The sequence below is a fragment of the Thamnophis sirtalis genome, unplaced genomic scaffold (assembly GCF_051295495.1).
Source record: "Thamnophis sirtalis isolate CommonGarterSnake01/CBP01778 unplaced genomic scaffold, rThaSir2_p1.2 scaffold_3, whole genome shotgun sequence".
NCBI classification, from domain to species: domain Eukaryota; kingdom Metazoa; phylum Chordata; class Lepidosauria; order Squamata; family Natricidae; genus Thamnophis; species Thamnophis sirtalis.
The window spans coordinates 96,933,937-96,958,652 of NW_028261383.1; the positions used below are offsets into that span (position 1 = coordinate 96,933,937).

The 24,716-nt window shown below is 39.1% G+C and overlaps 1 protein-coding gene across 2 annotated transcripts in view; it reads left to right on the forward strand.

Annotated features, from left to right (window-relative positions):
- The first annotated feature begins 1,323 nt into the window (after positions 1–1,323).
- The window catches only part of RAD50 (RAD50 double strand break repair protein), a 49,040-nt gene continuing 25,647 nt past the window's right edge, over positions 1,324–24,716 (forward strand). The window contains exons 1-17 of one of the 2 annotated variants that reach the window (XM_087709561.1): positions 1,324–1,484; positions 4,831–5,021; positions 5,809–5,892; positions 6,625–6,776; positions 7,259–7,444; positions 7,575–7,779; positions 8,425–8,553; positions 9,110–9,275; positions 12,760–12,953; positions 13,977–14,183; positions 15,110–15,292; positions 15,601–15,758; positions 18,392–18,567; positions 19,941–20,178; positions 20,766–20,955; positions 22,528–22,654; positions 24,482–24,675. In XM_087709561.1, the coding sequence (XP_087565687.1) occupies positions 4,893–5,021; positions 5,809–5,892; positions 6,625–6,776; positions 7,259–7,444; positions 7,575–7,779; positions 8,425–8,553; positions 9,110–9,275; positions 12,760–12,953; positions 13,977–14,183; positions 15,110–15,292; positions 15,601–15,758; positions 18,392–18,567; positions 19,941–20,178; positions 20,766–20,955; positions 22,528–22,654; positions 24,482–24,675 (2,718 nt within the window). In that variant the 5' untranslated portion in view covers positions 1,324–1,484; positions 4,831–4,892. The other variant, XM_087709562.1, reaches the window with a different exon arrangement.

The following is a 24,716-nucleotide window of genomic DNA, read 5'->3' on the forward strand; positions in this document are numbered from 1 at the left end:
TTCTGAACAACTGAGGAGGGCATTCATCATGGTAAATGTAATGGATTTGGAACTGTGTGTCTGTTACAATTTATGGCCATGCCCATGCTCACCCAAATAGCAATAATAATTCAAAGTGTGCTCACTTAATAATTGTAGAATTTTTCAAGAAATTAAAAGGTTGCTATTGGACATTGCCAATGCAGATTTTGTGATTGGTGTGGAAGATGCCTTGCAGATGATCAAATCCAAGTCTCTGAGAGTATCCAATCTCTGAGCTGGATGGATTTTTTTTTCTTTTTAGGAGCAGGAGCATCAGACTTCAATCCTCCGCCAGTGGCATAAGACGAATGGCCACCTCTCATATTTCAGACTGGGGAAGGAATGCCTGAGGCAAATTGGAGAAAATGGCTTGGAATTCCAATGACCCACAGAAAAAACTATCTCCTCAAATTTCCCTGACCTGACTCCAAGATTATATGTAGAACTCTTATGCAGTTAACTTTTGTTTTAAAAAAAACAACATTCAGCAAAATAATCCCTCATCTCAAGGTTTGTTTGTGAATTGACATATTTGGAATTTATTGGTCCATTGGTTTACCACAACATTTTTTCCAAAATGCTTTTTAACTTCCCAACCTGGCGTATGATTTCTCTCATCCACGGACTAACCAATTTCAGCCAGTTTAGCTTCTGAGGCCTTCAAGGCCAATTATAGGCTGCCTAATATCCTACTTTACCTTCTCTGAGTGCACCGGCTAAAATTCCCTAAGTACAGGTAGTCCTCAACTTACAGCAGCTCAATTAATGACCAAAATTACAATGACACTGAAAATGCACTTATGACCATGTTTCACCCCCAAGACGGTTGCAGCATCCCCATGGCCATGCGATTTACATTGAGATGCTTGACAACTGACTTGTATTTATGATGGTTGCAATGTCCCGGGGTCACCTGATCCCCTTTTGTGACACCCCCATTCACTTAACAACCAAATTACTGATTTAACAACTACAGTGATTCATTTAACAAATGTAGCACAAAAGGTCTTAAAATGGGGCCAATGTCACTTAACAAATTTCTCAGTTAGCAACATAAACCATGGGCTCCGTTGTGGTCGTAAGTTGAGGACCACCTGTACTGTGTAAGCCTGGAGCGATTTCCTTGTTCCTAAGCGGCAGGCTGTCACATGCAGGGACGAGGCACCAAGAGATAAAATCATGTAGAGATGCCCCGCGGTGGAATCACTTGGGAAACGACTTTATCGCGCCCTTTCCTCCTCCTATTCTGCGTTCGCTGAGGACTTTCTAACTTTGACTATCTCTCTGTTCCCAAGATGCTGACGTCATACGGGTGACGTTTTTTCGGCGGTGGCGGGAAAGTAATGCCGGGTTTGTGGCCCAGGCGATAGATGAAACTTCTCGCGCTCCGTCAGACACGCCCTCCTCCCGCTCCAGCCCCTCCCCCGCACGCCGTTGATGGGCCAAGCGTGTCAATCAAGGTGGTAAGGTTCCCTTCTGCAATATTCCAATGCGCGGGGCTGTATGTCACACCTTTTCGGAGACCGCCGTGCTTCCCCTCCCCCATCCGAGTCTCCTCCTCCCCTCTCCGGTAAAGTTGCGCCCCCTTCCCCGCCCCTAAGAAAGGTAGGAACCCCCCCCCCCTTTTTCTTCTCGCGCCGTCTCGCTGCGGGTCTGGGAAGATCCCGGTCTCAGAAAGCGGGAGTCCCCCTCCCCGCGCGCGCCCTCCCTCCGCGCGCATCCTCCTCCAGAATTGTGGCGGCGGGTTCTCGGGAGGGCTTGCCCCCTTCCTCGAAGTCCCGCGGCTTCTGAACCACGCAGGAGGATGTGGTGTGCTGGGGGGCGGCGTCTTGCCATAAAGGAATTGTTGAGCTAAGAACGAGAAGCTGCTGGGCTGGGGGCTTTTGTGCCAGAATGGGCTTCCTTGCCACCGGACTGTATTTCCTCCCACTCCCCCCACCCGCATTTATTTATTTTTAACTGGAAACAGCAATGCAGGCAACTCTCAGTTTATTTTAGTAAAAACAATTACTAGAGAGGCAGCAATGCCCCTCAACAGCCAACCAGGACTTCCTTGGAATAGAGTAGAATAGAATAGAATAGAATAGAATAGAATAGAATGAATGAGCTGGAAGAGACCTTGAAGGTCTTCTAGTCCAGCTCCCTGCTCAAGCAGGAGAATGTATGCTATTTCCGATAAGTGACTTTCCAGTTTCTTCTTAAAAACTTCCAGTGATGAAGCACCTACAACTTCTGAAGGCAAGCTGTTCCACTGGTTAATTGCCCTCACTGTTAGGAAGTTTCTTCTTAATTCCTTCAATCTTTGATTAGTTTCCTTTGACTCCTCCTCCTCCGATCCTGCATTGAGGCTTCTTCTATCTCTGCTCCAGTGACAAGTTTAAAAATAAATAAGTGAATACATGGGATGCTCATACATGCATACAAGTACAGGTGGTCCTCGACTTATGACCATGATTGAACCCAAAATTTAGCTTGCTAAGTGAGAAATGTGTAAACTGGGTTTCCCCCCATTTTATGGCTTTTCTTGCCGTATTTCTTAAAATGCAAATTGCTGCAGTTGTTAAGTGAGTAAAACAATTGTTAAGTGAATCTGGCTTCCTTATTGACTTGTCAGAAGGTTGCAAAAGGGGATTGCACGACCCCGGGAACACTGCAGTCATCGTAAATATGAACCAGTGGTCAAGCATCTGAATGTAAATCACATGATCATGAGGATGCTGCAATGGTCATAAGTGTGAAAATGGTTTTAAGTCACTTTTTCAGTGTTATAACTTTGAACGGTCACTAAATGAACTGTTAAAAGTCAAGGACTGTATATGTATGTATCTATGTATGTATGTGCATAATAAAGATTTTTTTAAAGAGAAAAACTACTAATTTTGAAAAGGAAGTTAAACTAATATGTAAAAAAGATGCAAAGAAAGAGAAAAAGATTTTTTAAAAAGCTTATAAAGAAGTGGTTTTCAATTGTCTTAACAGCAGTTTCAAGTACCATGTTTTCCCGAAAATAAGACAGGGTCTTATTTTCTTTTGCCCCCATGAAATATGGCCTTGGGCTTATTAGAGGGGGAGGACTTATTGTTTTGGGGTTGCTGGGCAGCTGCTCCCTTGCGAATTGGCTCCCAAAGAGCCGGGCACAGCCTCTGGGGTGAAGCAGCCATGAGGTGACCACCGCACGAGGAACCGCCCTCTCCAGCCGGGCAGAGCGCCATTCACTGACCTAGGGGGTATACCTAAGGCACCAAGGCCCTGCCCGCTCCCCAGCTCCCACAGGTTGCGCGAGCACCTGTTCCGCCCACAGCAAGCATGCCTTCCAGCCTCACCATGCCCTGGCCCAGCTTTCCCTGCAGGGCCAGGGTGCCGCCGCCATTGCGCCTCTCTAGGAGTGCGCTGTATGGTTGTGGGCTGGCTGCTGGACAGAGAGTCTTCCGGACAGGTAGTCTTCTAGCAGCCAGCCCACAACCATAGAGCGCAGCGGCTGCTCTGGAAGACTCAGCAGCTGGATTTTGGAGTTTGGAAGCCGGAGAAGTTGTTATGTTTGGAGCACCGCCGCGGTGGTGGTACACGTTTTGGGGTGTAACAAGATCATGTATTTCTGGATGCCTTCTTATTCCCTTTCACTTCTGAAGATCTTTTCAAAGTAAATTTTAAGGTAGAGATCGCTAAAGAAATAAATACGAAGATTATTCAATAATTACCAATATCTCTTTGAAAAAGAACCTAATCCTAATATGTGTTTTAAGCATGTTTTTGTGTATCCATATGCACAAATTTATTTGAACGTGTATGATATTACAATTGTTTTTGAGAAATAGTTGAGAGAATTTGCAAAGAATACAAAGGCACTGAGAGATTCTAAATATGAAATATGCTATTTTTCAAATACTGTGTTAATGGATGTTGGAAAAGATGGACATGGAGGAAAAGAGAAGAAGTGAAAGAAACTAGAATGAAGTCAGATTGAATAGAAAAAATGAAAGCAAAAATCCAGTATGAAGAAATATTGGACCTTAAATAATCTGAAGGGAATGAATAAAAGTGGATGTAAGAAAGAGGATGTGGAAGCTGTTGGGACAGAATTAAAAGAACTGTGTTGCTACATAAGCATTTGGAGTTATTTGGATAGATAGCTTCAATTATCAAAACAACTTAGGTGATACAAAGCAATTATAGTTGCCAATGAAAGCAACAGCAGCAAAAATTAGCAAGCCATGCCAGGAAGATGGTATTGCAGTTATTATACATGTTCTGTAACTTCCTTGGTGTTAACTTTTCCATCCATTTCCAATAAGCATCTTTCATGAGTGACAACTTTTTAACAAACTATTCAGCCATGTTGGCTCTTTTAGGTATTGTTTTGTTTTCTTTCTCATTGGTATATATGAGATTACCCTATCCTTAATTTTCTTTTTAAGAAATTTCAGCTGGTTGCAACACCTTTACCTTTATGAGTCTCTTCTCATGCAACTTATTTTGCTTAGTTTATTCAAATTGGCTTTTTTAAAATCCACAGTTTGTGTTTTTTTTAATCAAGGGTTTTAATTAAAATCAAAAGATCAAAGTCCTCACAGTTTCCTGGGGTGAGAGAATTTGAGTGTCATCTAGTTTATGGATCACTGGTCTGAAATAGATGGTGCTAGTCTACCTTTTAAATTGTGGATGAAATCTTTACCAAAGTTTTGTTCTTTTAGTTCTATTTGTAGATATCTGTTTATTTGCAAATATCCTAAGCAAATTACATATGGAATATTGTTTGCCTTATCTAGATGAAAGATTACTGAAACTGACCCTTTTTATTCTATTTGACAGTTACTCTGCAGGGTAGTTTGAATACAGTTTACTGCTAGTGGAAAAAAGAATATTTTTCAAACATGTCTAAGATTGATAAAATGAGCATTCTTGGAGTGAGGAGCTTTGGTGTGGAGGATAAAGATAAACAAGTTATCACTTTCTTTAATCCACTAACTATTTTGGTGGGTCCAAATGGTGCTGGAAAAACGGTAAGATTCAAGTGGGTTTAATTTTTTTAATAAATTACTTTCTTACCACCCATCCCAATGTTGAGAAGTGGCTTAATTCTGGGAATATATTTTAAAATTTTATTACAAATATCCCAAAAGAATAATAAATAAATAACAAAAAGTGTGGATTATCTCTTAGAGGAAGTATTGTATTCTGTTTTTCAAATACCTTAAAGATTAACTCCTTACAAATAAATATAACTCTTTAACAATGACACTGAAAGAACAAATTGTATAGAATATATATTTTCTTTAAAGAGATCACCAAAACTTCCATGTGCTTGCTTTGGATGGGTCTATGGATTTCTAACAGTTCCATGGTGTTTGTGTGTGTTTCTTATTTATATCTTTTTGTACATTGATAGTGTTACATTAAAGAACATGACTGTGGAAAACAGGAAGATACTTTCAGAGGATGCTTTCGAAGAACTAAATTTAAACATTTTGTTATCTCTCTCATTTGTTTAACAATATACATGAAAAGTCAGCTTGTGTTGGAATTCATAGGATATTGCAATTCTGTACAAATGAATGTCGGTGGGAATTCCTGTTAATAGAAGTAATCAGCAAAGCTCTATATTTATAGTTCTTCTGATAGCATCAACATCTTTATATGAGTAAACCATTTATATGATTTCTTAGATTTCCTATCAGGTGGTTGGAGAAAATAATACATGAGAGGGTCTACTTTTTAAATCATCTCATTTAGACATAGTCATTTAGTGGCTATTAAATATATTTCTGATGCCTGTTTCCATTTCATTAGACTATTATAGAATGCCTCAAATATATTTGTACTGGGGATTTCCCACCCGGCAGCAAAGGAAATTCATTTGTCCATGATCCAAAAGTAAGTATTGCAGTTGCTAGTTTGTTTGGTTAGTAAATTGCAGTGTGTAGATTAAGTTGATGAGGAATTTGTGATTCCCTGTTTCAAGAAAAATGACAATTATTACTTTTTATATTGTGCCTTGAGAAGCAGTGTGTCTAAAGAACATGCTGAAAAATAAATATAAGCAATGGATTAAAATATATTATGAGAAAATAACTGCATTATAAATCCATTGGAAAAATATAAAACTATTACTACAGACACAGAAATGTGAAGTCATAGCTGCCAGTTCTTTAATTAGTGTTTGAAGTCATATATGTGGAGATCCAAGCAATGTGTCCTTTTGTAATTGATTAATGGAAAGTTTGTTAGCACATAGTTTTACCTTTATGATTTTGTTCTCATGACAACTTCCCTACTATTTTTCTTAACTTACTGGCCTTCCATGGGATATTTTTTTTCCTACAAGTTTGCATGCAACTGACAATGATGCTCTTCTCATGCAATAGAAATTTCTGCTTCAGTTTCTTGTCCTTATGCTTCCCCTTAAATCTCCCAAATCTGTTTGAAAAGAGACCCTCAACTCTGAGGAAATTCAGTCCATCATCAATGTCCATGATACAGAAAATAACTTTTAAATCTCTGCCTTCGCTTTTATTATAAATAAACACGATTAAAGAGGTGATTTGGGGGAAGAAATTGTTGTTCTTCCTGGACCTGTAAATAAAAAATTATTTTCCCTTGGGAAAGGTTGCAAATGAAACAGACGTCAGAGCTCAAATAAGACTTCAATTTCATGATGTTAATGGAGAGCTTGTTGCTGTCCAGCGGTCCATGATATGTTCTCAGAAAGGAAAGAAGACAGAATTTAAAACTCTTGAAGGAGTAATTACAAGAATAAAGTGAGTGAACAACCATATTTTTAATTGAATATGATTTGGGGATTATATCAGGGCAGTATATCTGAAAACAAGGTGTAGCTGATCTATTTTTACATACAACCAAAATAATTCTAAGCTTGTACCAAGTTGTGATTGGAATCCTTTTTAAATACGTTTATTTTATTTGCACTTCAATTGTTTCTTCCTCATCTTTTCTGTTACATTAATTTAATTGAACAAATAATATAACTAACACAAAAGATCATGAGTTCTAGTCCTGCTTTAGGCATGAAGCCAATGGGATGACTTTGGGCCAGTTGTTCTCTCTCAGCTGTAGGGAAAAGGCAATGCTAATCCACTGCCAAAAAAATTGCCAAGAAAATGGCAAGGACGTTTCCAGGCAGTTGCAGCAGTCAACACTGATTTGCAGTTACAGAAAAAGTAAATTGTCTGTATAATGTTTATCATTCACTTGCTGTGTTTTTGTGCCAATGTTCATGCAGGCATGGGGAAAAAGTCAGTCTGAGCTCCAAGTGCGCAGAAATTGACCGAGAGATGATTACTGCCCTTGGAGTTTCTAAATCTGTAATTAATAATGTCATTTTCTGCCATCAAGAAGATTCCAACTGGCCTCTAAGTGAAGGAAGGGCTCTGAAGCAGAAATTTGATGAGATCTTTTCAGCCACAAGGTAATTTTTATTTGTGGTTTTTTGGATGAGTAAAGAATTTAAAATGAGTCAAATACCCTTTAATATTAATAAAAGGTTATCTGCAGGTTACAGGTAGTTTAAAAATGACATACATTTTTCTTTCCAAAAGATATATTAAGGCTTTGGAAACGCTTCGCCAAGTGCGTCTAAAGCAAGGGCATCGAGTTAAAGAATGTCAGGTGGAGCTGAAGTATTTGAAGCAGAATAAAGAAAAAGCACAAGAGATCCAGAATCAGCTAACTAGCAGGGAAACTCAGCTAGCTGCCTCCAAAGAAAATGTCAGACATATTGAAAACCAACTAGAGCCTCTAAAGGTGATTTATTATCTGTAATATGTTGATTAAATGGATGTGTCCTCAGAGCTGGCAACTTGAATCTGTTTATTGCAGCTTGGTTGCTGGCTCCAAATTGTCATCCTGGTTTAAAGGTGTGCTTAATTAATGAACCATGGAAAAGCACGAAGAGAGCATTAAGTTTAATATTTAAAAAAAACCCAAATTTGGATATTTAAAAGTTTGGTCTTAATGTCCAGCTAGATGGCATCCTGAACTCCATGTCCACCTTAAAAATGTGGTTGTTGAAGATGGGAGAGAGCTTTGCTTGCATCCTCCGTTAGAGCTCCAATCAGGGGTGGGTTGTTGCAGGCGTTGCTGCCTGTTCACTTCATGTGCGCATGCAGTTGAGTGTAAATTGTTCTGCGCATGTGCAAGAACATCAAAAAAATTACTGAAAAACACCAGGGAACCGGTTTGGGGGCATGGCCAACCTGGGTCGCTGCCAATTCTGCGACCAAGGCCAAAATACCACTATCGGTTTGCCCGAACTGGTGCAAAACGGTAGCAACCCACCTCTGGCCCAAATGACTAATTCCTTTAAGGGGTTTATTTACAAGGTTGTTTTTATCATCCCTCTTAATTGTTAGGTAGCTTCCTTACAGTAAATATTTCTTTCTTTCTCAGAACTCTTTGATGGAAGTAGAACAGAATCTTGTAAAAGTAATGAGACTAGATAATGAAAGCAAAGCTTTGGAAAGTCGGAGAAAGCAGATGGAAAAGGATAATGAAGACCTGCAACAAAAAATGGAGAAGGTTTTCTTATGTTGATTATGTTTGCATGAAGTAGAATATATAAACTGCATTTATAAAGGAGAATATTTGTAGCTCAGGATTGAAATTAGGTGATCCTTGGTGCTCTCTGAGCTTGGTTTTTCCTTGCAGACATCTCATTACCCAAACTAAGTAACATCAGGACTACTGCATGTAAATGTTATGCTGACCCAATCGTAAATGTTAGATTTTTGTTCACGGCAACTTTTGTGTTTATAATCAGTCATCTCTCTTGCAGTTGTTATTACTATTGCAATGATTTTGCTGAGCAAATCCACAAGTAGGTGGTACAGCAACATTAAGAACTGAGATGAGGGCTAGATGAAGAAAAAGGTTAACATTTTCCCAGTCCACTACAGTATTTCTCAATCTTCATGCAGCAATGCAGACTGGTGGACTAGGTTTTAAGTTTAGTAAAGGCAGTCATAATCATCTAGCTTTTTATATCACATGTTCTTTGGCCTTTGCAAGACTCCCACTCTGGGGGAGGGGGAGATATTTGTAAAAGTTTTTTTTTTCTCCTACATTGCAATGTTAGGTTTTTCAAGGAAGTGATGAGCAACTTAGAAGAATGTATCAAAACCATCAGAAAACTGTGAGAGAAAAGGAGAAGCGGTTAACGGAGTGTCAGCGAGAACTGGAGGCAGTAAACAAAGAATTTCTAAGATTTAATAAAGAAAAATCAGAATTATTAGTTGAACAAGGTATATTTTTATTAACATTTTAATGCATGTTAATAAATGAAAATTAATACCAGCATTTTTTTCTTTTTTATATATATGTAATTTCTATTGAGATTTTTGCAGAAGCTGCATTGGTTACTGATCTACTTTTGGGTGCTATTCAAAGTGCTTCTTGTCATCTTTAAAGCCCTACATGGCTTGGCACCAGGTTATTGGGAGGACTATCTCTCCCAGTTAAATCTACTTGACCCACCAGAGCATGTTGTGGGTCCCATCTATTAGGGAAATCAGGTGGGACCAAGGTAAAGGGTCTGAAAAAGAAAAAGTGGTAGATCCCTATCTTTTGAATGAATATAATCCCCTCCCCCCCCAAGAGATAAGATTGCCCCTTCAACTTGTTAGTTTTCCAGAAGATCTTTAAGATGGAAGCTGATACAGAGAAAATCAAATGATACCTTTTGGAGTGAATGAGAGGGGATTATATCAGTTTTTATGCTTTGGAAATTTTATAACTCGCACAGAATCACCATGTGTGAGTTAGGTGATTACCGTATATACTCGAGTATAGGCCGACCCGAATATAAGCCGAGGCACCTAATTTTACCACAAAAAACTGGAAAAGTTATTGACTCGAGTATAAGCCTAGGGTGGGAAATGCAGCAGCTACCGATAAATTTCAAAAATAAAAATAGATACCAATAATGCCATTGCCCATTGAATAACATATACAGCCTGCCTGTGCCCATTAAATATACAGTAGCCATTGTGAAAATTTGCTCTGCATAACAAATTATTATCACACAATACCGGTGTATTCAATGAAATACTTCAGTCACCTCATGATGCTGATGTTTCGCTGTGATGATGATGTCCCGCCTCCTATGACACACGGCACAGTGATTCCTATCATTGGATCACTGTACCAGAGGAGGTGGGACATCGCTATGTGGCTGCTTGCCATAACAAGGAGGAGGTGGGACATCGTTGCAGAGCGGCAGGAGGGGGAGGAAGGGGAATCGTAAGATAGCCCTGCATTACATTAGAACGTGAGGAGGGGGGATGGTGCGGTGCACGCTGCGAGGCAAACTGACACAGAGGGAGGGGAAACTCAGGGGCGCTGGGCCATTCACGAGCGTCACCCAGCGGCATGGCCCCACCCCTTTTTCTCCTCCATTTCAGGCAAATTTTTCACTGACTCGAGTATAAGCCGAGGTGGCTTTTTTCAGCTCAAAAAGTGGGCTGAAAAACTAGGCTTATACTTGAGTATATACAGTATATAAATTTATTTAATAAATAAATAAATAAAATTTGACTATAGTAGCAAAATCTAATACAAACTAAACTTAAAAAGAATAGAAGGAAAGAGTAAAAATGCAAGAAAAAAAGAGAAGAAAGGAAAAAAGTATAATAAATAAAAAGTAATATATAAAGAAGTGACTTCCAACCTTGATCACAAGAAGCATAAATTTAGTGTTACATACATTTATGTCTTCATCTCATCTTTTTCAATTTTCCCCCTAATTTTTTCTGCTCCCATTTCATATATTTCTTTAATCTCTTTTGTAAATCCAGTAGGAAAAGAAATATCCAGATTACTTTCTTGGTTTGTCATTTGTGTTTGCCTTTGAAATTTTAAAACCTCAGCCAATTTCTTTTGTAAATCCAATGGAATATCTTTTCCTAAGTCATTCTCATGGCCTGTCATTTATAAATCCACTTTTAATAGCAGTAGACTTAGCAGTAGACTTATATACCGCTTCATAGGCCTTTCAGGCCTCTCTAAGCGGTTTACAGAGAGTCAGCATATTGCCCCCAACAATCTGGGTCCTCATTTTACCCACCTCGGAAGGATGGAAGGCTGAGTCAACCCTGAGCCGGTGAGATTTGAACCGCTGACCTGCTGATCTAGCAGTAGCCTGCAGTGCTGCATTTAACCACTGCGCCACCTTGGCTCTTAATACCATCTCTATCTTGTCAAATAATTTGTTAAAGCTCTGTCATTTCTTCAATTACATCTTTTGGATACAGTCCATCCCAACACCAATTTAATTGACTTGGTAACTTAAATCATAATTTGGTAAAGGAGGAGGGCCACCTAAATTGTCACTCACACTTAAACAGATTATGAGTGTGACCTCAGTAGTCAGTGCTTCTCAGTGCTTCTCAGCTAAAGTTACACATATCTGAATTAGAAAATGGATAGCATCAAATACCGCATTATTTTCACTATGATCATGTAACAGAGATCCTAGCCCTTTCCCTGAATGTCAATAATCTACATAAGAAGCTTTCAGAAGAGATATGAGGGAATCGCAACAAAAAAAAAAAATCAGAATCGGCCTCCTCAGTTACTTGAGGATTATAGTGAGCTGGAATAAGAACTCAGGTTGAATCGATTATGTAATAAATTTATCTAATTATGCTTAATTTATATAATATTTGTGTGTGAGAGACAGAGAGATATACATATGCTTCTTTATACTAATAGATATCCATTGCCTTATTTGTCATGTAATATCTTTAAGAATCAAATGTTTATTATTATTGTGGCAATCTACTTTGTAATGATGAATTAATTGCAGAGTTCACGCCTTGAGAGGGCTTGAGGAAATATGCTACAGTAACTCTTTATCCTTTCTAGTTATAAACACAATTTCAGTCTGTTAAGAATAACAATCATAGCCTTGTCACAACTCATGTATTAAAGCTGTTACATTGCATTTCAAGGAATGTGTGCTTGGTTACATTATGGTTGTATCTTCTTGGTTGTCCTGTTTCCTTATCAGTTATAAAGCCTTGTTTCCTTTATTTGGGATCTTCTGCTTGTATATACACACACATGTGAACTGTGTTTAATCAATATATCACATAGGTTCTCCTTTGGCCTATGTCTCTTACTCCTCCATTGAGGTACAAGAAACCCAGTGGTGGGATTCAAATAATTTACCAACCAGTTCTCTGCCCTAATGACCAGCTGGGTAGGTGGGGCTCGGTGATCATGTGGGCATGGCTAAGTCAATGTCACTCAGGTCGATGGGCACTTCGCCTTAGTTGTTACAATGGATTAACTGGAGAGGCAGTTTCTGTAAGCAGGGCAATAAAAGATTAGGCTAGAAACAACACCAGAATGTTTCCTTCCTGCCTTCCTTACAGGATTAGCCATGTAAAGTGGGAAAAAACAAAAGATTTATTCCAACAACCGGTTCTCCGAACTGCTTAGAATAGGTGCGAACTGGCTGAATCCCACCACTGAAGAAACCAGTAATTCATATCAGTATGCTAGCTTTGGAATTAATTAACTACTGTTTGTTAATTGCAACAAAAAAATTCAGAATCAGACAGTTGGTGTTTTCCACCACAGGATTAATCTTACTTGATGATTAGACAACTAAGTTTTTTTTTTTATTTACATATAGATGACTTTTACAGTTTTTAAAATCTTATCAACAATCCTGAAATACATTATATAATGTTTAAATTCTGGGTTTGGTTTTTTTTGGTGAAGGTCGTCTTCAGATACAGGCAGATCGTTACCAGCAGCATATTAGAACCCGAGATTCATTAATTCAATCTTTGGCAGCTCAGTTGGAATTGGAAGGATTTGAAAGAGCACCTTTAAACGAAAGGCAAATCAATAATTTTCAGAGGCTGGTAAAAGAGAGACAGGACAAAGATATGGAAACTGCTAATAATTTAATGGTAACTATTTGTGTTTGTACATTTTTAAAGGCTCAGTTGGTCTAAAATAGGAAAATAATCTCTGTACTCTAAATTGTAGTGAGATTAGGATATAAATAAAAGCATATTTCTTTTAAAGAACACTGAAATAGTATCTTATAGGGAAATTCATATGAGTCATTTTTACTGTATGTTCTTTTCTTTTTGGTTACAACTGGAGAAAAGTAAACTTGATGGCAGGAGTATTTTATTTGGCAGAGATAAGGAAAAATAGCCAGTAAGAACAAAATCTTGGGGTTTTTTTCTTTTTCTGATTTTTTTTTTTTGCTTTACCCCAGTATATTTCTGTTAAATATCCCAGAAACTACTTTTGAATAGAAATAAAAATAAATGTATTATATATGCATTAGAGACAACTTCTGCAAGCATAAGTATGTCACTGGTTAAATAAAAAAAAAACCTTTCTGATATGTTAGTCTGCCAGTGCAGCAAATTAGATGGTGAGTAACCTGGCATTAATTTGTGACATGTTATGTTCCAGAACCAAAGAGCTCATTTCAAACAAAAGGCAGGTTATGAGAGGGATTCTAGCTCAGCCCTTATCAGTGATTTTTATTGACTTTTTAAATATAAAACATTACTTTTAACAGTAAATTTGCATACATTAAATTTGATTAAGTTACAACATCACTGAAAAAAGTGACATAATCTTTTTTCATACTTGCAAGTATCGCCGTGGTCATTTGATAAAAATTCAGACACTTTGCAACTAACCTTTGCAGTGTCCTGGGGTCATCTGATCACCTTTTGTGACCTTCTGTCAAAGCAAAGTCAGTGGGATAGCCAGATTCCCTTAATAACCATGCTACTAACTGCAGTGATTCACTTCATAGGTGTGGCAAGAAAGGTTGTAAAATGGGGCAAAGCTCGCTTAACAAATGTCTCACTTAGCAACATAAATTTTGGGCTCAATTGTGATCGTAGGTTGAGCACTACATGCACAACCTTTGTTTAAATAAACTGTGATTTTTATCTCTTTTTCAGAAAGAATTTAGCGAGAAGGAAACAATTAAACAGAAACAAATGGATGAAATAAGGGATAAAAAAACTGGACTTGAAAGAACTATTGTCCTAAAGGCAGATATTCAAAACAAGAAACAAGTTGAAGTAAAGAATCTGAAACAGGAATTACATCAGCTGGAAGGATCATCAAATCGACTCCTAGAACTGGACCAAGAATTTACAAAAGCAGTAAGCCTTGGTTAAGAAACTATATATGCAATTAAAGTAAAAGATAAACAAAGCTGTTCATATGTATAGTTTGTTCTAAATACTATCTAAACACATATTCTGAAACTAGTACCTCATTTATTGTTTCCAAGTAGGATGATATTAAACTCACAGCTTCCCCATGTAGTCCAATTCAAACCAGGCCATAGGTAAAGGTCAAGGTTCTCCTCACACATCTGTGCTAGTCATTCCTGAATCTAGGGGGTGGTGCTCATCTCCGTTTCAAAGCTGAAGAGCCAGCGCTTTCCGAAGACGTCTCCATGGTGATGTGGCCGGCATGACTAAACGCCAAAGGCACACGGAACGCTGTTATATTCCCACCAAAGGTTCCTATTTTTCTACTTGTATTTTTACATGCTTTCGAACTGCTACTAGGTTGGCAGAAACTGGGACCAGTAACAGGAGCTCGCTCCATTACGCGGCACTAGGGATTTGAATTGCCGATCTTTCTAATCAACAAGCACAACATCTTAGCCACTGAGCCACCACGTCCCTAAAGCAGGACATACATTCCCCTTTGATGATGAAATGTGAAGAAGGTGCCACCAAAATATCTTCTTAATTGTCACCTTGTTACCTGTCAGATATCAGAACAGAACACAAGAGGCTATTTTGGTATAGACAGGAGTCTGAGCATATCACTTTTTTTCACTTGCATATGTGGAAGAAACCCATCAGTTTGAGAAGGGCACACTTAATGTAGCACTATTTCTGTATTCAGATGCTTTTTTCATAGGAAAGTGCAATTGTGGTAATGACTGAGAGATGTTTTCTTCAGCGGCTATAAAGAATATCTGGTATCTATCACTAGGATTAGTATTAATTCAGTAAATACAGTTTTATGCATAACTAAATGGAGGTAAAAATCTGCTTTTATTTCCTTTTAGAAACATGAATTAGCTGAAGCTGAGAAAAATTGCAACGTTGAAACCCTAGAAATGGAAATTAAGGAACTGCAAAGAGAAAAGACAAATTTGGACGGTACTCTTCGGAAACTGGATAAAGAGATGGAACAACTGAACCTGAATACTGCAATTATAACCCAAATGGACATGCTGAAAAAAGATAAAGTAGGGTATTTTATCAGACACTCTTATGCTTGAAATATTTGACACAAATGATGTCAAGTTTCCATGAAAGCCACAGCTAGTTCCAGTATAATGCTCGATCCATCATTTGGAGTACTCAGATTAACATAATTTCCCACATCCATGTAGCATTTAACAATGTTTATTTAATAGTATTGACAAAAATATATTGAAAATGTATAAAGCTTTCTTTATGTATATTATTAAGTCTAAGCTAGTTCAATATTTACAGAACAAGAAATACTTTCTTGCTTATAAGTGATGAAACTGTTGTTTCTTTTTTTTTTAAGGCTGACAAAGAAGACCAAATCAGAAAAATTAAATTTAGACACAATGAAGATTTAATCTGCTTGTTGGGATTTTTCCCAAGCAAAAATCAGCTTGAAGATTGGCTTCACTCAAGAGTTAAAGAAATTAACCAAACAAGAGACAAGCTTGCCAAGCTCAAGTAAGTACTAATTGTATTTGCTGTAGTGAAATGTAGTGATTAACATGAATTATATTTGTCTTTCACTTTTTTAACATTAGTACAGAATACAGTCTAAATGAGGGGTGTCAAACTCATGTCGTCAAGGCAGCGTCACGTGATTTATCAGGGCTTTCCCCCCCTTCAGACATGGGCTTGGCCAGTACGTGACACATCTGGCCTGCAGGCCGCGAGTTTGACAACCCTGATCTAAATAAACTTTTTGAAATGTACTTTGAATTACATTATAAATTAAGAGTTGTGTATAATGGATTGCCTTAAAAGAGGGATTATTTTCAATATTTTGGTTAGTTCTTTTCAAACAAGGACCTAAGACTGCAAACAGTGTTCTCTCAGCCCCCAAATTATCTGAATACAGGTAATCCTTGACTCACAGCTATAATGGAGCCTGCCCACACTTACAACTGCAGGGATGCTTCATCTCCCCCCTGTCCTCTCATTAAGCTCCCCCACATCTATGTCTCTTTGGCTGCTTTGTACATCAGCACTTCTTGGCAGGGCTGGGGCTAGGGTTGAAGTAGAGCCCAGGAACTTTGGCAGGCTCAGTCAGCTGCCACTGCCCTCTTCTTCAGCCCAAGCACTGCTGCTTCCACTGAGTCATGTTGCCTCAAGCATCACACCACTAGACCTTCTTCCAAAGGTGATTCTCTCTGTTGTCCCAATCAGGCATGCTGTTATCTAAACAGCTTGCCTGTTCTTGAGAGACCTGGGCAAGATGGAGAAGAAGATTCTATGCTAGTGGGGTTTCCTTAGGACTTCCTGGAGAAGCTGTTTTGCACTGAGCTTCTTGCAGCTCCAGAGCAGTGGTGGGTTCCTACCGGTTCGGACTGGTTTGGCCGAACCAGTAATGGTTTGGCGACCTGGGTTGCTGGAACCAGCAGCGACCCAGGCCTGCCATGCCCCCAAACCAGTTCTCCGGGCAGCACCATAGATGCCTCCATCTTGTTTTTGGGCCCTGTACATGCGCAGAACAATTTTAACTGCACTGTGCATGCACTCGCAGCACGCACACGCAGCGCGTCCATGAGCAAACCGGCAGTAGTGCCTGCTGGAACCCACCCCTGCTCCAGAGCCATGGTATACCAAGAAGCCCCTTTGGGGCAGCTGAGGCTTCCAGAGGTAGCTATGACTTCACGCTGCACTGCAACTCAGAAGCTTCTTGTAACCCAAGAGCTACAGTATACAAACAAGCCCCTGAGCGGCAGTGTATTCTTTCCCTGGCATTCCTGAGCTGCTCACTTTCCCAACTTTCATGTAGCTTGTATTGGACCTCTCGGGGCTTCCGAAATTCCAGACCCAATTGTGGTTGTAAGTTGAGGACTACCTGCATTTTTATTTTTTCTTTCTTCTCTATTTTTCTTTTTTTTCTTTTCTGCACTTTCCAATTTTTTTCTTTTTTTCTTTTAGTTTGTATTAGGTTTTTTTTGTAAATCTTTAATAAATTATTATTAATAAAAATAAAGTTAAGCAGTAATGAGACCAAGCTAAATGGCTCGAGTTAGAGCATTCATTATATCATGGTACCATCAGAGAGAATGCATTTAATTAAATTAAACTGGAAATGATCAGTGTTTAGTTAACATTAGAAAAAATCTAACAAAAGTTCTACAATCTAATGCCTTGCTACAAAGTCTAACAGAGAGTTGGGGAGTGGGAAAACAGGTAAGTGGTTTTTGGTAGATCTGAGAGTTAAGGAAATTTGTTTGGGTGAAGGCTGTTCCTAAGTGACCCCCAGTATGCGGTTGTTTAAACCTTAAATCAGAACAGAACTTTGATGGAGGAAGTAGATGAGACAGATTTAGGGTAGAGGGAAGTAGAGAATCAGACTTGGAGTTGTGGTATGGTAGCTGTGGTAGACCTGTAGAATGTGCAAACCATATGATTCACTGTTTGGGTTACTGAGTGATATAGGAGGGAGAAGGATTGTGTCCACTGGGTTTATCAAGTAAAACTTTACAAGTACATATATGATTGGGAGGGTTATTCTTTGTGCTATAGTTTAAAATGTTTGCTTATGCTATTTGACCTGCCTAAAATTTGAATCATTTCTTCCGAGTATTCTCTTTTAAACAAAAGCATCTATTCCTTTCAGATTATAAACTCATTTGAAGATGAAAGCGTAAAAAGCTTGTTTTTAAAAAAATAAAGTATGATTCTTTTATTAGTTTTTGGTAATATCCATATTAGGCAAATTGCAACCACAGTTAAACCCCAAACTGAGATAAGAATTCAATTTACAAACTATTTCTTGATTCATACAAAATGGAAAACTATGGGCGAGGTATCAAGGAAATTAAGGAAGTTACTGATATCCTGAAATAGAGAAACAATTGCACAAAGCCATAATACAGTCCTACAGATGGTGTATTCTAATATTGTCTGAACTAAGCCATGTATACATGCCACAGCAATCTAAGTAACAAAGAGATAGATAAAGTTGTTTTGAATTGATGAACATCATTTGGTAGTCGGGATGAGGTGCCCACCCAGTGAACATTTTTTAAAAGCTTCCTTTTGAAAAGGAAAATCAAATCACTTGAACCTTTAAAAAACAAAACAAAACCTCAGTTCTGATTGTAGTACTTACCTTTCAGCAAAGAACTTGTTTCAGCAGAACAAAACAAAAGTCATATTACCACCGAACTAAGGAAAAAGGAGGAACAGCTGTCCACATATGAAGAAAAGCTTTTTGATGTCTGTGGAAGTCAAGACTTTGAAAGTGATCTTAATAAACTGCAGCATGATATTGATAAAACATCCAAACAGCGAGGCAAGTCTATATAACACCTTCCCATTCTCATAGGGTACAAAACAAATCATTTTTGTCTTATATACTTGTTTATACTCAGTAACTTGTAAGCTTTAAAACAATATCAGGAACTGCATTCAAAGTAGAGATGGATGTCAGAATAGAAAAAATGGGCAAAAGCATAATGTTTCCCTTCTTAGTTTAGGAGGTTTATACTGAACAGTAACACTGAAGATGATTAAAGATTCAACAATGTGTGCAAGTCATCCAACAGTCTTGTTAAATTAAGCTACTGAAATTTTGACAGAAACTTGGCTAAGTAATGTGGCCATTTGGCATTGCATTTTAAAACTACATTTGTTAATGATGGACATTCTGATTCCAGTTACCTTGTTAACCAAAGGCTACCTGAAATGTTCAATTGGAAAGGAATTGCAACTCCTGATGTAAATATTCTGGCTTTCAGCCTTTGTTTTTACTGATTTACCTTTGCTTTGATAATAAATAGCTTTGAAGGTTTTTTTTGTAAATACTGTATATACTCAAGTATAAGCCTAGTTTTTCAGCCCACTTTTTGAGCTGAAAAAAGCCACCTCGGCTTATACTCGAGTCAGTGAAAAATTTGCCTGAAATGGAGGAGAAAAAGGGGTGGGGCCATGCCGCTGGGTGACGCTCGTGAATGGCCCAGCGCCCCTGAGTTTCCCCTCCCTCTGTGTCAGTTTGCCGCGCAGCGTGCACCGCACCATCCCCCCTCCTCACGTTCTAATGTAATGCAGGGCTATCTTACGATTCCCCTTCCTCCCCCTCCTGCCGCTCTGCAACGATGTCCCACCTCCTCCTTGTTATGGCAAGCAGCCACATAGCGATGTCCCACCTCCTCTGGTACAGTGATCCAATGATAGGAATCACTGTGCCGTGTGTCATAGGAGGCGGGACATCATCATCACAGCGAAACATCAGCATCATGAGGTGACTGAAGTATTTCATTGAATACACCGGTATTGTGTGATAATAATTTGTTATGCAGAGCAAATTTTTACAATGGCTACTGTATATTTAATGGGCACAGGCAGGCTGTATATGTTATTCAATGGGCAATGGCATTATTGGTATCTATTTTTATTTTTGAAATTTATCGGTAGCTGCTGCATTTCCCACCCTAGGCTTATACTCGAGTCAATAACTTTTCCAGTTTTTTGTGGTAAAATTAGGTGCCTCGGCTTATATTCGGGTCGGCCTATACTCGAGTATATACGGTAGGTACAAATTCTTGACCTCAGTCATCCATTAATAAGAGTGGTTACTTCTTTCTACCAAAATGAATGTGAGAAAAAATACTTCGTAAAACTCAACCTTCCCACTGTCTTATAAAAGCATTTGTTTTTTCAATACAGCTATGCTTGCAGGAGCCACAGCAGTTTATTCTCAGTTCATCACACAACTAACAGACGAAAGCCAGTCATGTTGTCCCGTGTGTCAGAGGGTCTTTCAAACTGAGGCAGAACTGCAAGATGTCATAAATGATCTTCAAGCCAAACTGCGCCTTGCTCCAGACAAACTGAAGACAACAGAATCCGAGCTTAAGAAAAGGGAGAAGAAACGAGATGATATGATTTCTCTGAAACCTATCAGGTGAGGCAGGAATCACAATATTCTATGCTGTGTAAAGTGAATGAAGTTTTCAGGAATGGCAGTGTTTTGATATGTGCAAGTCGAAGAGGTTTCCTGTCTTATCAGGCATTCTGTACCATCATAAAATAATACAGTGGCTTAGATAATCAGTTGTCCTTTTCAACAGCCTCAGCGGCCATGCGGTTGTGAAGGATCCCCAAATATTTGAGAGGCAGAGTTGGCTCAGGAAGAAACAGTAGACAGATTCCTCTGTCCCTGCCCCCACCTCTTTTTCTCCAGAGGGATATGCCATGAGGAGAATTCCATTTAGGGGAAAGAAAGATTTAGAACAGGGGTGGCAAACTCTCATCGTCACGTGACGTATCAGGAATCCCCCCCCCTTTTGCTAAACTCACGGTAGGCTTGGTCCGAACATAACGCATCTGTCCCTCTGGATGTGAGTTTGACACCCCTGATGTAAGACATCGCAATCAAAACAAATATAATTTTAGCATTCAGATTAGAATTCCAAGTATAATTGTAGTAAGTTGACTTTATGACTGTTAAAAGAAAATGTCATGCATTTCTATTTTCTGTTTCTTACCAAGACAAACGATATCTGAACTCCATGAAAAGGATATACCTGAGTTGAGAAACAAGCTACAGGTCCTTAATAGAGAGATTCAAAGCCTTAAAGCTGATATAGAAGAACAGGAAACCCTCTTGAGTACTATCATGACAGAGGAAGGAAGTGCAAAAGCATGTCTGCAGGATATTACACTTATGGAAAGGGATCAGGTAAAGATACTTCTTACCAGATTGCACACTTCCTTTATCACACTTTATGGGCAAAGTGGCAAAGATTGTTGGAAAAGAATGTCTCTTCATTTAGCTTTTTTCCCCAAATGGTCACATAATAGGAAGGAATCCTTCAATTAAGGCTGCAGGGAACATCTGTATAAATGTGTCATGCTTAGCTGCAATAGATATTATGGAACCCCAAATTTGTTAAAATCCAGTCTTAAACTTAAGTTGCTGAATTTACTGGTAATCCTCGAGTTATAGCAGTTCATTTAGCGACCATTTGAAGTTATGACATAAACCTCCCCCCCTCAGTACTTACGACCCAGTTACGAATGTTGCAGTACCATGGCAGTCTTTCACGCTTACGAATGATGGCAGAAGCACTGCAACATTTGCCTTGCCTATTTCTCTCCCTTCTCCCCCCCCTCCCCCTGACAGGGTCTCCACAGGTAATGGGCCTGTGGAGACTCACCTTGCAACAATCTAGCAAGCCATCAGTTCCTTTGTCTGCTTTGGTGCGTTCGCAAAGGACAGAGGCCTAAAGTAGTGCAAGATCACACAAAATCAGTATCGCAAGATCTCGCATTGCAATACTTTAGGCCTCAGTTCTCAGCAAACCAAGGCCTGCACCAGATCCCGATGAAGAGAATTTGCAAGACAATGAGACTTTGGAGCAATGAAATCAGATTGCTTCAAGCTTCCCATTTCACGTTGAGCCTGTAAGCAGGCAGAGAAGGTGGAAAGGAGAAAGATGGCTAGATCTTTACAAGGTAAGTGACCTGGAGCAGCAGGATGGGGGGCGGGGAACAATTGTGGGGACCCCAGGGGAAGAGGCACGTAATACCTCAGTGGCTCAGGGGAGGCCTTGGGTTGTCTGAGGCAGGTATCCTATTGCATCACTAGCCCTCCCCCCCCCCCCATGACCTTCCTCAGCCTGAGATTCCTCATGTGCACTTAATGTGCAAGTGGTCGGTACAGCACAAATATGGAAGGGCTGGGGTAGGATGCACAAGTGGGAGAGACTTTGGGCAGGATTTTCAACCTTTCCTGCCAGCTTCCCCACTGAGTTTCTGGCAATGATTGAGGGGGGCTGTGACCGGTTATAAGTGCAAGCTGGTTGCCGAGTACCCAGATTATGATCATGTGACCATAGAGTGGCAGACCTTTAACAACCAATCATAACTAATATAGCAATAGCAATAGCAGTAGACTTATATACCGCTTCATAGGCCTTTCAGGCCTCTCTAAGCGGTTTACAGAGAGTCAGCATATTGCCCCCAACAATCTGGGTCCTCATTTTACCCACCTCGGAAGGATGGAAGGCTGAGTCAACCCTGAGCCGGTGAGATTTGAACCGCTGACCTGCTGATCTAGCAGTAGCCTGCAGTGCTGCATTTAACCACTGCGCCACCTTGGCTCTTATTCATTCAGCACCATCATAAATATTCATTCAGCACCATCATAACTTCAAATGATTGCTGAATAAATGGTTGCACATTGAGGACGATTTATGTTAAGCACCTCAGGATTCTCAACATTTTCTTTCCGGGTTTTTTTTCCCCCCAGATTGATCTAAAGGATATTGAAAGAAAAATTGCTCAACAGACTGCTAGGCTCCAGGGAGTGGATTTGGGCCGGACTCTTTTGCAAGTGAGCCAAGAGAAACAGGAAAAAAAACATCAGTGGGACACAGGTGATGACATATAAGGAGTTATCATGCTTTCATAACTAAAACTGCATTCCTTAACTGTGTTTCCTATGCAAAATCCTTAAAATCAATTAATATTAAAATTAATAAAATCATGGAATCATTTTTCCTCAAAGAAGATATTTATTGGTTTACTAAATTAAATGCTGCCCATCTTATGATTTGAAATACTAGCAAATAATCCACTATTTATTTTAAGAGTTGCTATATTAAATTAAAAACATGAAGAGGGAGTGATATTGTGTTACCTTGAGCTCCCGAAGAAAAAGTAGGATAGAAATACTTATAGTTACAAGTGCACAGCTAAAATTAAAATGTATCCTTACTTTCACTAATAAAAAGTAATATTATTAACAAATACATTTTTCTTAACTCAAATATTGGAGACTCTTTTACAGATCTTTGTTTCTTTATTTCCAGCAGTTTTTCCTAATTTTTAATTACAAGTATAATGATATAGCACAAATTGTTTCAATTAAATGTAATAATTAGAACTGAAATTTAATTTGAAGGTATGCCTATTAATTTCTTTCCAAACAACCCCACACAATATCCATCATGACCCGATTACCATTGGTGCACTTCATAGCCTACTTCCGACAAGCAGAGTCAATGAGGGAGCTGGGAGTAAAATCACAAGTTGTGGTCATAAGCTGTCTTGCTTAACAGCCACAGGTGATTCATTCAACAACCACAGTGGAAGTGAGTCCCTAAGTCTGTTGTGGTCATGGGATGTCTTGCTTAACAATTTGCTTAACTTAGTAATGGAGTTGCTGGTCCCAGTCATGGCAAGCAAGAACTACCTGTAATGCTATATTTATAAGCAAGTAAAGCCTTTGACTATGATTGTGCAACACTGGGATTTAATTCAAATGTGTTTTTTATTTCAAGAGGCAACTGCAGTTTCTGGTTTTTCTTGGAAGACATTTCACTTCTCATCCAAGAAGCTTCTTCAACTCTGATTGTATGGTGGAGAATGGAAGGATTTATACTCCTTGCAGACAGCTGGTCATTTGCATTTTTAGCGAGTCATTAAGGCTACCTGGAAGTTTATCTCTGTCCTCAGGGTCACCTGATTAATGCAAATGGGTGTCGAGCCTTCTTGGAACTGCTGAACAGAGTATGTTGTAGACTGGAAATAGATGATGTCTATTATCCCTATCCCTGTGTTGAGAGAGGGCTGTTCAATTTTGACATAGATGGCCTATTTGACCTCTCTTTCAAACCGTCCACTCCTCACCATCCTGTCAGAGCTGAAGAAGCTTCTTGGATGAGAAGGGAAACGTCTTCAAAGAAAAACCAGAAAGTCTAGTTGCCTCTTGAAAAAGCACCTTTGGGACAATCATGACCTGGTATATTAAATTCAAAGTCGCCAGACTTTGAATTTAATATCCAAAACATGACTTGGGGAGTGCCAAAATAAAGCATTGCATGTGTTTGCAACTCCTAATAGCAAACACATATTTTCTTCTTTAAGTATCTAGATATATTTGGTCCATGTTTGAAACACTGTATTTGATAATTCAGGTTCAGATTCAAAAAGGTGCGTGCGAACATGTGGGCTCACTGTGCCTGTAACCTCTTAAACTGTTAAGAGTGAATCTTAACACTCTTTTTAGTATTCTGCTGCAGCTGCTGAAGGCAGCCATGTAATCCTGGGAAAGAAGTTGCTGCTTTAAGGAGTCGCAGACCAGGTGCCCACTATACTCTACTGCACATTTTTGCCATCGTGATTTTAGACCAAATTTCATCCAATTATTTGCATTCTTTCCTAGTTTATTCAAAAGTGACTCCCTTTCATTTTGCTTGCAGTTACTAGCAAAATTGAACTGAAGCAGACACTCAAGCAAGATCAACAAAATCAAGTCCAGCATTTAAAGTGCACAGTAAATGAACTCAAAGCTGAGAAACTTCAGATTTCCAGCGGCATGCAGCGTCGACAGCAACTTGAAGAACAGACTGTAGAATTAGCAACCGAGGTGCAATCTTTAAACAGAGAGATCAAGGTAAAATAACAAGTGAATATCAGAACTATCATGGCTATTCC